General features: G+C 37.6%; 1 protein-coding gene across 1 annotated transcript; it reads left to right on the top strand.

Annotated features, from left to right (window-relative positions):
- The first annotated feature begins 514 nt into the window (after positions 1-514).
- On the top strand, positions 515-2500 carry TAS2R16 (taste 2 receptor member 16). Its single transcript, XM_032275765.1, has one exon. The coding sequence runs from the start codon at positions 528-530 to the stop codon at positions 1560-1562; it is 1035 nt and encodes a 344-aa protein (XP_032131656.1). The 5' UTR covers positions 515-527; the 3' UTR covers positions 1563-2500.
- Positions 2501-13688: the final 11188 nt, after the last annotated feature.

Consider the following 13688-nt stretch of genomic DNA (forward strand, 5'->3'; position numbering starts at 1 on the left):
TCTGCAGTTTGATTTCCCTGACTGGGGGAATTCAATGGCAGTTATGAGAGTGGCCTGTATTGGATGGAAATATTTGAAGGTCTGGGGTTCCATCAATTTTGTGGAGTTTCAGGGGAAAGACGTTTTATTATCATTTTTATTTACTCTCACACTTTGGTTATAGCACCCACCACAGCTTCCATGAGAAGTGGGAAGATAGGGCTTCTGAGATTCCCTTTGGTACCTCAGTCAATACAGCAGAAACATCATGCAGGACATGAATGAACAGGGAAGGATTCATCTTTCCTGTAGCTCAAATTTTAGGTTAAAAGAGTGAAGATGTCATTTAAAGAAGATAAAAAAAAATAAGCTAAGTGCACCTCAGGCAAAGAGGAAAAGAAACAACATGGTTATGAAATACGTATGCCTTTTTTTGGAATAATCAAATCACCTCAGGAGCAGAATCCACATTTAAATAATATTTCCCTATATTCGTATGTAATAGCAAACCAGCAAGCAAAGCATAAACAAGTTCTATAGATAGGAAAATGGCAAAATTAAAAAAAAGAGCTTGGGAAAATTTGCTTCCAGAGGGAGGTGTTTTCTTGAACCAGACACTGGTGGAATCAGGAACCCATTCTCTACCTGGAATTTGGTACAGAGATTCAGAGTCTTTGTCCAGGAAGATACTTTGGTGTAGAAGAATGATACCCTTCCAACTCACCATCTTCTTCATGATCATCTATGTGCTTGAGTCCTTGACAATTATTGTTCAGAGCAGCTTAATTGTTGCAGTGCTGGGCAGAGAATGGCTGCAAGTCAGAAAGCTGATGCCCGTGGACATGATTCTCATCAGCCTGGGCATCTCTCGCTTTTGTCTACAGTGGGCATCAATGCAGAGTAATTTTTGCTCCTATTTTAACCTTAATTTTGTACTTTGCAACTTAAAAATTACCTGGGAATTTTTTAATATCCTTACATTCTGGTTAAACAGCTTGCTTGCCATCTTCTACTGCATCAAGATCTCTTCTTTCACCCACCCCATCTTTCTCTGGCTGAGGTGGAGAATTCTGAAGTTGGTTCCCTGTCTATTACTGGGTTCTCTGATGATTACTTGTGTGACAATCATCCCTTCAGCTATTGGGTATTACATGCATATTCAGTTATTCACCGTGGAGCATCTACCCAGAAACAGCACTGAAACTGACAGACTTCAAAAGATTCATCAGTATCTGTTCCAGTATCATAAAGAAGTCTCGTTGGTTGTTCCTTTTATCCTGTTCCTGGTCTCCAACATCTTGCTCATGGCATCACTGACCAAGCAGATGCAACATCATACCGCTGGTCACTGCAACCCAAGCATGAAAGCGTACTACACTGCCCTGAGGTCCCTTGCCATCTTATTTATCATGTTTGCCTCTTACTTTCTAACCATACTTATCAGCATTATAGGTACTCTATTTGATAGGAGTTGTTGGTTATGGGTCTGGGAAGCTTTCATCTATGCTTTGATCTCTATGCATTCCACTTTACTGATGCTGAGCAGCCCTACATTGAAAAGGTTTCTAAAGGGAAAGTGCTAGGCCTAGAGTTTGCCTGAGGCACAGGGTACAAGACTCCTGTGCAATTGATGTAATTAGTACCAGTAGAGTATTGCTCTTATCAATCAATTCATTGTGAATCACCATGAATGCAGCCTCATTCTCTTCCATTTTCACAGCCGTCTGTTTCTAAATAATCAACCCTTTCTCTCTCCTTTTCCACTGCTTTTCTTTCCCTTTCATAATCCTGAGGTTGCTTCCAAATTTCTCAAGACCACCCCATCTTTCCTTCGTCTTTGCCAACTCTGGAATCGTACACCTGGTATATTCTACACAAGACAGTCAAAATCATGGGGTCCACACATTACTTTAACCTTCCCATGACTGCCAGTTACTTCACACATGAATATGAATACCATCCCACAAAAACGTATTGTTTGTACCCTGAATGCTTCACATACTAAGCCCTCAGTTAACTTTCTTTAGTCAAGGGGCCACTCTCTCTCTCTCTCTTTCACTCTCTCCATCTCTTTCTCTTTCTCTCTCCTCCGGCTTCTTCTGGACTTTTATCTAATGATACAAATTTTCTTATTTGTTTTTCTTACAGATATCATATCTTTATCTCTTTACAACTCAGGTCAAAATTTAACTCCTTCTTCATTTCCATTCACCAAAACATTATACTCTTCCCCAGAATAGCAGACAATTTACCCAATCCAGATTCAAACTTAATACTGCTCCAAATATTAACAATTTAATTGTGTCAACTATAAATGGTTTCCATTGGCTCAATTTTTGCCTCTCTATTGTACTATAAGTTGGAGTTAATTTGACGGAACATCTCCATATTGAGACATAGTTGGTTTTTTTTCCCATATAAAATCCAGATGTCAGCTGGGAACCACTCTTACCTCATAACATCTGAATGGCATTGGCTTACATTTTCTATAATATTTTATTCTGTCCAAAGCCAAAATGAATAAGAATATAGGAATCACAGAGTAATCAATGAAAAATCACTTAGAAGACATACTCATTCTTTTGACATTCTTTCTGCCTCCCTATCTGACAGGTTTCTCTCATACCTTCTTCCCTTGCAGGGCCCCATGTTGTCTTAGCTCCAAAGAATCTCATTCCCCATTTACCTCCTCTTCACCCTCACCTGCCAGCAGCTATGCGTCTTGGTAATGTCCAACCACTAGGCCTTTGGGTCTCAGCCTCTGTCTACCCAAGATACTTATATTATTTTTCCTAAAGTCAGTGGCATCTCTTACACCATTCTTGTACCAAGAGTTAATAATATGATGTTTTCCACATTTTGAATATATTGGGCGTGTCTGGTGAACTGATCTTCAGTTTCTGCCATTAGAAGATTGAAACACCTCCTGAAAGCAAACCAAACTATGGAGGGAAGGAGGCAAGTATCTCAAGCTTGACTGTGAAAGAATGGATTAGTCCTGGAACACAATGGAAATTCTGATCTGCTCATGGGTTTATCATTCTGATTTGTCTCTGTGTCAAATTCATATTTGAAACTGAGGGTGTGAAACATAAGTTAAAAACTGAAAGACCACTTCCACCAAAGACTCTGTGCCATTTGGAATATCTCAGCAGCATTCCTACTGTTGCACAGGGAGGGGAGTGAGGCATGCTGTCCCACTCCACAGCAGCACCCTGTCAGCCATGGCATCTCCCCAGCTCCAATGGTTCCACTGCAGCAAGAGGTGGGACAAAACCTGGTGGATGCAGTAATGGCTGGGGAGCAGAGTCCTAACCAGCTAAAATGGGTCTGAGAAGAAAAAAGGAAAAAAAAAAAAAAAAGGTAGATATTGGCATTGAGTTATCTGACTAGAGGCTCCCAGGAATGCTTAGGAGGCTGGTGGGGATGTGGGTTACAAGGGTTTGGAATCTTGATGGAATAGATTAAATAAGAGCCAGTGAAATTAGAATTCTATTGCTATTTGCCGTTTGTATCCACATCCAGATGAGGTCTCGCATGTTCAAAAACCTCACATAGCTGAAAGAAATAGAAACCGTTCCCCTAATATGTGTATAAATAAAGAACAGGAAAAAAAGAACACCCCCTCTCCCTGCAGTCACATACACAGACACTATTCCAGGAGCTGTTAAATATTTTTAGTTCTCTCACTGTCTTCCTTTGAGTAAAGTGCAATGGAAAACTTACCCAGGATATGCATAAGGTGGGAGTGTTAGAAACAGTTGAGGGGGTCCAGAAATCAGAAAAAAATAAAATACAAACAGAAATAATAACTAACCTTTATATTAATGGCACCTAATTGTTCACAAAAAGATTTTACATACATTTTCTTATTTTGGACTGCAAGACAAGTCAGGATCACCTAATCCAAACTAGCTGCAAAATAAACCTTGATTTTCTTAGATCAAGTGATTTACCTAAATTCACACTGCTAGTTAATGCCAAATCGGAAGTCAATGGAAGAGAGAAGGCGCTAAGAGATAAATTTTAAAGGAGAAATAATTTAATTTGGAAAAACATATGATTTAAAAAGCAGATGCTGGCTGGGTGCGATGGCTCACACCTGTAATCTTAGCACTTTGGGAGGCCGAGGTGGGTATCACCTGAGGTCAGGAGTTCAAGACCAGCCTGACCAACATGGTGAAACCCCATCTCTACTAAAAATACAAAAAAATCAGCTAGGCATGGTGGTGGATGCATGTAATCCCAGCTACTTGGGTGGCTGAGGCAGGAAAATGGCTTGAACCTGGGAGGCAGAGGTTGCATTGAGCTGAGATTGTGCCACTTCATTCCAGTCTGGGCAACAGAGCAAGACTGTGTATCAAAAGAAAGGGAGGGAGAGAGGGAGGGAAGGAGGGAGTAGGAGGGAAGGGAGAGAGAGGGAGGATTAAACCAAAGGCCAAGGAATTTACACAGACCAACATTAAATTTGGGGCTTCATCACAATACTTTTCTATACCTAGGAAATTTTAACATAAGAGTTTTCCGTTCTCTTTCCATTCTGGTGTTTGGGTTTATATTTTGTTAATGGTGTTTGTTTTTATTGTTCTTGTATTTTTATTGTAAATTATGGCAAATACTTTTTGTACTTGATCTTGCTGCTTTAAAAAGGAGATGAAGAAAGAGCAAAAGTAAAGACTATCAAGGATAATGATATGAGTAGCACTGCAGCAATAAAACAATAATGATAATGGCATAATTAAAGGATAAACTAATTTTTTTAATTATCCAAATTTACTTTTGTTCCAGAAATGCATATTAAAGGATAGAATTTTGGAAACACTTTTAAAGTTTAGAGGAGCATGTACTTACAATTGGTGTTATTTAATGATTTCTGTGTCTATGAGTATTGCCAAAATTCTCCCTAATAGAAAGGAAAATGCATCTTCTTTGGCCTTTCTATACACGGCTTTTAATAGAATCCCTGAGACGCATTAACAACCCATTAGCCATGTCTCAAACTCCCAAAGTAACATTTATTTAAGACCACTTTTTCTATTTTTAATAAACTTACAAAACTGATGCCAAGTGTAAACTGGCTTTTTGCTAGTTTGGATAGCAAAGATATAGTAGGATAAACTCAATTGCCAAGTTCTTCACATCATTTATGGGATAAAATTTATAAAAAAGTGACAGGCTATATTGGTTGAATAAAAGATAAATTTTGTATCATACATTTTTTTCTTCAAATTGTAATCTAAATGCTGAATTTTTAAAAAATAAACTTTTATTTTTAAAATAATTCAAACACAACCAAAGTGCAGTCAAAATGACTGAGAATAATCGTTCGCATTTGCAGGGGAAAGTAGATCTTAAAATTTAAGTTTAAAATTAGAGACAAGATAAATTTCACAGGCTTCATTCTTATGGCCTAAAGATAAACTGTGTAGGTAGGTATTTCTTGAGAGTCTTGGCAGATCAGTGTTGTCAGTACTTGAGGGATTGAATGAGGCTTACTCCAAGAACTTGGAAATAAGATTGTCTTTTGATGGGTAAATCAAGAAATCAACTTGCCTTCCTACTTCTGCCCTAAATGAATCAATCTAAGAATTAACCAGAAAATGGGTGACTAGAAGGTTTTCCAGTCAAACCTTAGGACTTAGGTCTAAACAGAGTCCAGATTGTACTAAATTACCTAGAAGGAGAAGTAAAGCATGTACTAAAGAAAACTTTAACAAGCAGATAAAAAGATAATAAGTTTGAACTTCATTATGCTCATCCAGACCTGCCCAGGGTAGGGGGATGTTGGGTCAACCAACTTGAAGCTTTCTAGTCCTACTGCCAAGTCCTTCAAGCTGTTATCAGAGGAATTTGTCACAAGGTCATATAAATTCCTTCATCTTTTACCCTGCATGCCTTCACCCACTCATTTGATTATGATTTGGCATTTCATATTGTGATTGTGTGTCCAGGTAAATGGAGGATGCAAAATACACATGCATATGTGAGGATGGCACAAGAATTTCGGGGCCCAATTCAGGACGTTAGGGCTGGTGGCTGATCCCCACACAGACCGCTCTGCCACCTTTGTCCCCACGCTGAGAGCATCCTGTGAAAAACAGAAGGGCCACATTGCAAAGCTATGCTCACTGTGCCTCCGCTGTTACGTTTTTGATCCTTATATGCATTGGTATCTGTGAGATTCCTTTTGGCCATCTTCACACTCAGTCCCAGTTTTCCTGACCTAGGCTTACGATCATGTAGGTTGAATTGAGGCAGAAATTTCCCTGACATCTCGACCATTTAATTAATTCATGGTTGTGTCCACTTCAGTCTTTTTTTTTTTTAGGGCTTCAGGCATACGCATATGTTTCTAAACCTGATCATCCTGCAGAACAATAAGAATGGGTTTCCAGGCCTAAAAAGCAAAGAAGCAGACCTAGCATGTGGCAGCATCATTTTGGTACTCATTGAGATATTATTTTGAGAATAACTCTGCTGAGATTTAGGATTATTATTCTCACTGCCAAGGTGACAGTTCTTAGTTGTAGGTAATGAAATCTGGCCGAGATGGTCTGAGGAGAGAGAATCTACTACACATTCTTAGGCAGAATATAAAGTTTCAGAAAGTACTAGGAAAATGGCAGAAGCAAGGCAACCAGAAGAAACGCCCACCCACACCACTGTGTGCCAGCAGCACCATCTGCCACTTGGCTTCCGTGACATTAGGGAACAGGCTGCAGAAGTTGCATCACAGCTGCTCCAGGGGCATCAAATACCTCTGACCCAAGATCACACCTCACCTGTGCAGCCACTACCCTACCTTGCCCACTTCCTCTGTGACTCCAATGGGTGCCTCTGCTTGGCTGAACCTAACTCACATATAGAACCTTAGATCCTCTGTGTGTCTGAAGAATGTCATGTTACCTTTCCAGCTTCCACTGAAGGCTCTCAGGATTGAGGCAAATTGGGAGCAAAACCAGACAAAAAGCAATCTCTCCACAACTTTCTTATGCAAATACTTACAATCTGTAAATTATAGGCTCTGGTGTACATCTCACATTTATCAATATTGTTCACTCACTTAAAAATTAGGTATCATAAAAATGTTTTTATACCTAAAATTGATATGAAAATGAATCATGAACATTCTCAGACAATTAGTACTGGGGAAAAAAATCAAAAAGAAACAAGGATAATTAAATGTGGCTACCTTGGCAATTGCTATAATGAAGGTCCCTGAACTCTAATAATTTCAGGGCTGGTTACATAAATTCAGAAAGACCTGTAGGACAGCAGTGAGCTTGACGGTACATGTAGCGGGACAGCCAGTGTCAGCCATGCTGTTTGCAGTCTATTTCAATGGAAAAATAAAACCCAAAATTTAATGATAAGGAACAGAAGAAGAGATTATTAGCTGTAGAACATGGTCTTCATTTCTCTCCCTAATCCACTTTACCAAGTCAGCGCACTTATTTTCTAGCTGTTGTAACTACTGACTGCTGACAGCTCCCAGGTACCTTTTCTTTTGAGAGAACTGTCAACAAGAACAGCCTCACTTGGGGGATTATTGCCAGCCCACAATACTGCAGCCTGTAGCTAGCTAATAGCTGGATGATATGGAGGTATAATCGTCGAGGTATAACCCCTTGAACCAGACTAACTCTGTGCTGCAATTCATGCTCAGAACACCCCTTGGGCTCAGTTCAAAACTGGTCTCCAGCCTAGGCCAAATCCTCACATAGCTTTTTCCCCTTTGTTTTACCTAGCAAAACTCATTTTCTCATAAGAACATTCCCTCCATACATTACTTAAATAGGAGTGTGCTTGGGTTTCTTTCCAGAGAATATAAATTAAGAAACTGGTGAATCTGAACATTGTTTAATAGAAAACAAATAGAAAATAGCAAGAAAAAAATTTATGTAGGTACTCCACTGTCAAGGAAGGGGAGCTTAACTATCCACATCTTCACTGTGGCTGTACTTAGCAGCTCTCTTCTGAAGAGCAGAGTACAAAAAGAGAGAGAAAAAAAAACTATAGTGGAGATCCTTGGCAAATATTGCCTAGGTGAGGTGATCAAAATTAACCTTATCAGTGACATGTCATGTTGATAGAATGCACCATTGGTATGATGTAATGGGAATGACACTTTGCTTCTGTGGTCTTCCCCCTAAAAACTCACTCTAACTATGAGAAACACATCAGACAAATCCATATTGAAGGATGTTCTACAAAATATCTGACAAGTATTCTTCAAAACTGTCCAGATTATTGGAAAGTCTAAAAATTGTCACAGACCAGAGGAGACTAAGGAAGCATACTGGCCTAATACAATGTGATAACTTGGGAAGGTTCCTGGAAGAAAAACAGGACATTGAGGAAACATTAGTAAAATATGAATAAGTTTTAGAGATTAGCTAGTAGTAAAATACCAATGTTGAAGACTTAGTTGTGACAAATGTACTATATATATGATCTCTCTCTCTCTCTTTATACACACACACACACACACACACAGAGTACATATATATATATATATATATATATACACATAAATAATATATATATATATATATATATCTCCTAATTAACAGTAAAAGAACCAGGTGCTAATTCTCTTTGTATTATCTTTGCAACACTACTTTAAATCCAAAACTATTCTACAATGTTAAGCTTATTTTATTTAAAAAAAAATTTAAATTCCCTAATATTTCCAATATGTGGACTTTTTTTTTTTGTCTCTTGAGAGTAGGTTTATTTTTCTCACTTCCATATCATGTAATTTTTGGTTCAATGCCAAAATTCTCGTGTAGACTAGTAGAAGCTAAAATAAATGATATTTGTGCCCAGAGGCCAGCAAGCCCTTTCTCTGTCAGGGTGTATGTATGGTGGCTGATACCTCCTCACCCCTTGCTCTGACACAGGTGATCAGTTCGACTCATCTCTTCCCCTTTTGAAGGAGGTTGGTCCTCTAGGGACTTCAGACTGCTCAGTGCCCTGTGTCCTCAGGTACCTGATGAGTTCCAGAAAAGTTATACTTTTTGTCATTTATTCATCTCTTTCTCATTTAGAGATGAGAGCAAATTCTTTTCAGCTTTCTACATTCTAAGAGCAAGCAGAATGCCAGAGATTTTTTTTTTCTCCTTAATCTGATATACACAACCATCATGTAGGAGGAAGGAAAATAATTAGAATAATATATTTTAAAACAAGATATTTCAAATGTTTGAAAGCTAACAGAATCTTAATGTTGGAAGAAATATTAGAAGATATCTATCTCAGTTTTAAAATATTTAAACCATGTCCTCCTTTGTTAAAACTAAATTTTATTCCTCATCTTCCCTTCAAGAGGAGACTGCTTCATTTAAAAATGACTATGTCTTCTGCATATCTCCACTAATCAAAAAAACATTTGCTTTTACTTTACCTTCAGCTGAAATCATGAAAAGCATAGAAATAATTGTTTCATTTTACAAATAAAAAATTATAATATTGAGAATGTTTTCAAACTATACATCCCTTTCCTGATTCTGGTTAAAAACACCATATGGAATTTTCTTCCTCCTCAGTTTGAAAATATTTCACCTATTCCAAACACCCACCAGCCAGATTTTTTTTGGTCTATATATGTACCTATAGAGAGGAGTTTATTATACATCAAATTCTTTATATAGACACTGCATATAAATATAGTAGTCACAAGGATGAGGACATATAAAATAGACAGAATGGGGGAGGTTAGGTTTAATCTTTTTTGCAAGGAGAAGGTTAAAAGATGGATGGTATAAAACAGAACTAGGCCCCCTCTAAGAACTCAGTGCATCTGAGCCAAATGTTGCAAACACCAAACAACCCAAGTACTGAGGTGATGACACAGATTCAAATCAAACAACTGTGTTCTCTTACCAGAGGCAAAAAGCTATGTGAAGGAGAAATAAGCTCCTTCACATAGGTTTTTGCATCTGGTAAGAGAACACAGCCCACCTTATTTTTCTGTAATTCTCAAAAGTCAGAGAAAAAAGCCTGCAATGATTACCATTGATTAGTAACATCTAAACTTCTAACAGAGTTTTCTAAACTTTCCTTATCATAAGAATCATCTGAAGTTTTATTTAAAATACAGATTCTGGAGATCCAGTCCAGATTAACAAATTAGACTCTCTGAGAGAATTGCTTCAAAATCTGAATTATTAAGCAAAGCCCATGGTATTTCTAAAATCAAAATCCTTTGAGAAAAAGTCTTAGAACACAGTCTCTTCAGAATTTCTTGTCCTGGACTGCATTTTCTTATTAGTAGCTAATCATTTCTAATGATCAGGGCATGAAAATACTGGTGCTTAACACTAAAATATTAAATGCTAGGAACTGTTTTTGTGCTTGTTAAACTGTAATTTCCTTTCTGGAGGTATTAGCAGAAGAAACTCAATATTAAATACAACTTACGGTAAGTAAATTTTAGTGAAAAGTTGATAGCAAACTAAACAATTATTCTATTTATTTTTTCAAAGACAAAAGATAAGCTTTAAAAATAAACTATTCTAGTGCACATTAAATTATGTAAGCAAGAACAAATCCAAATTTATTCATGAACACATGACCGGCGAATAGTGAAATCATTGCTACAAACCTCTTGAGAGTATGTCTAAAACTGAATCTAGTTTGAGAGCCTCTTTGTGAAATTTACAGGGCTATACTTCAATGGAAATATATTTGTTTTAGATGAAAGGGAGAGTGTCTAATGAGGAGAACTTTGTCTTTTGTAGGCAAGACAAAAAGGTACTGAGTTTTGGTTTTAATTTGGGAAAAATGGATGAAAATACTACACAGAGCTCTTTGAATTTTCCTACAAACTACCTCTTATGCCTTCATTCTTAACTCTTTGGCAGTGTTTATCAATGTTTGGCTCAAGATTATCTGATTACTTAAAGTGTTTAAAATGCTAAACCTCCATGGACTTACTGAGATTGATAGTTCAAAAAAAAAAAAGAATGTATATTTTTAGAAAGGATATCAAATGATTTAGATAAAGTGGGAAAATGAGTGCCAAAAGGACAGGTCAGCAAACTTTTTCTGGAAAAGGCCAAGAGTAAGTATTTTAGCATTTTTGGGCCATACAGTCTCAGTCACAACTACTGGAATAAATCTGCTACAAATCTACAAAGCAGCCATAGACAATATATAAACTAACAAAAGATGATTCTCTTCTAGTAAAACTTTATTTACAAAAACAAGCAATCAGCCAGATCTGGTCTTCCTGCCATAGTTTTCCACCCCCTTCCCTAATGGATGAATCCTTGCTCTTTGTCACACTAAAGTCTGATAAAGGAAAAGTGAGAAGAGAGATGGGTTAGGGTTCTTGAAGAAATGGGGAAAATGGAACCATTATAATCCCTTCTCTTTCTTCCTTGATCACTTAGAATAAGTTGTAACTCTGGCATAGCTATCCAGAAGAAGGGGGTCTTCCTTGTGTATATAATCAGCTGTCATTAAAGTCTCTTTATAATGAAAAACAAGTCACTCAGCATTCTCCACCAATCTGTTTCTTGTCTTCCCAAGCAGCAGATAATAGGAGAAGGAGACAAAGAAAACATATCAACTACCCCCAATCCACACACAAAAATCTGTACAGGTAGATAATGATCAAAATAATAACACAATTACAGTTAGTTTTATGTTGATTTTCCTGCATGTAATACAAAACAATTTCAAATATCTGTTTTTAGGAAGATAGAGTAAAAATGACTACTTCTCTTTTCTCTATTAAACTATGCCAAAACATTCAGGGAGAATGAGAAGCTGAAATTGAACATTAATATTTGATAAACTTATGATTAAATTAAAAATTTTAAAACTTTAAAAAGTTATTTTTTTTATTTAAGGAAAGGTAGAAAAGCACAATAAAAATCCAACCAAGATAAGTTTAGATATTGAGGCACCACATATATCTCAGCAAAAGCTCACAGAGCCGAGTGCAGTAACCTATTAAATAAACACTTAGGATGACAAGGGCAACAAAATTGGATTATCTGGGCTACTTATAAAAGCCTCCCTGGTAAATATCTTTATATATCTCATCCTTTTTCAATTTAATAAAAAGACTAAACAAGGTCATCTATGCAGAGTCACAAAATCTATAACATGAAATCCATGTTATGAGCTAGATAAAACTTTTGCTAGCTCAGACCACTAAACTTGTTCCTAGTCACATGCAAATCTCCTATAAATAGTTAATCCAGGTAGAACTCAACAGTATTCAATAATGGAAAACAATTTAATAGAAACCAATATCTAACATATGCCAAACACACAAAAATAAAGGAAAGAACAAGAATATAGATGAAGACTACACTATTGCAAATGTCTCAATGCAAAAGATTAAAATTATGATAAAACATATTTTTAAAAACTCAAAGCCATGAAAATATCCTTTCTATAAAACAAACACTCAATAAGAGATATGAAACATTTAAAAAATATATATAAAAGCAAACTTACGAAGTGAATGAGGACAATAAAATCATTACAGCTAAAAGAAAAAAATTTTTAAAAACTGCTGAATACAAACTAAGAAATATGGCAAACAGACTTGAGATAAGAAAACAAAATGAAATTGAAAAGAGAAAAGAGTTTAAGTTAGGATGGCCATTACTTTTGGAAAAATAGAGGATTTGATGTGTTGAGAAATGTTTCATTTTTTGAAGAATAAAAAAGACAGTAGTTAAACAGATAAGTTCCACTGTCATTACTCATTGACTATGCATTTATAATTTGTTCACTTTTATATGAAAGCTATACTTCAAGAAAAGTGAGTTAAAAAAGAGAAGAAATAACATCATAAATATGGAAGGAGATCCAAGATATGCATTATTGTTGCTTCATGAGGAAGAGAAAAATCACCACTGGAAAAAATATTTAAAAATATAATTTAAGGAGATCGGGGGAAGTTGGCTGACTAGGAATAGCTCAGGATTGCAGCTCCCAGTGAAAGTGCAGAGGGTGAGTCGACGCCGCATTTCCAGATGGATTTTTATTGCCCACAGACCAGGAGATTCCCAGGCGGAGGAGCCCAACGGGTCGCCAGCACGGCTGTTTCGGCTGGCGCGGCTGTTTCAGCCCACGCGGCTGCTTTGCCTGTGCCCTGGCGCGGCGGTTCTCTGTACAAAAGACACTGGTCCGGGTCCCCTCTTAGCTGGTGATTGGAGCCCTGAGACGGCAGAGTTGCCTATTCATCTGACATAGTGAGCCAGGCCAGGAGATTCCAAGGCCAAAAAACCGCCAGAAATCTCAGCACAGCTGTTTCAGCCGGCTCAGTGAGTCGCGAGACGGGAGATCCCAGCGCCTTTTCAACAGGTGACACTGGGAGACAGTCGACCGTTCAACAACAACAACAAAAAAAGACTCTGAGTCAGGGAGCCAGGTGATCAGGCTCGGCTGGTTCCACCCCCCCCAAAACAACAACAACAACAACAACAACAACAAAAAACAGTAATTGAAAACACTCTGGGTTGAGAGTTTCACAGCAAGCACAGCTGAACCCGGGACGGTCTGGCTATGTGGGGGAGGGGCATCTGCCATTACTGAGACACTCCACCACTACAGAGGCAGTCTGACCATTGCTGAGGCAGCCCGCCACCTGCCACTACAGAGAGAGTCAGCCATAACAGAGGAGGGCCACCATTGCCAAGGCATTTCTAACTACACCCATATAAACGGCAGGGAAGATCACACAG

The sequence above is a fragment of the Sapajus apella genome, unplaced genomic scaffold, assembly GCF_009761245.1.
Source record: "Sapajus apella isolate SASKATOON/1434 unplaced genomic scaffold, GSC_monkey_1.0 scaffold7, whole genome shotgun sequence".
Taxonomy (NCBI): Eukaryota; Metazoa; Chordata; class Mammalia; order Primates; family Cebidae; genus Sapajus; species Sapajus apella.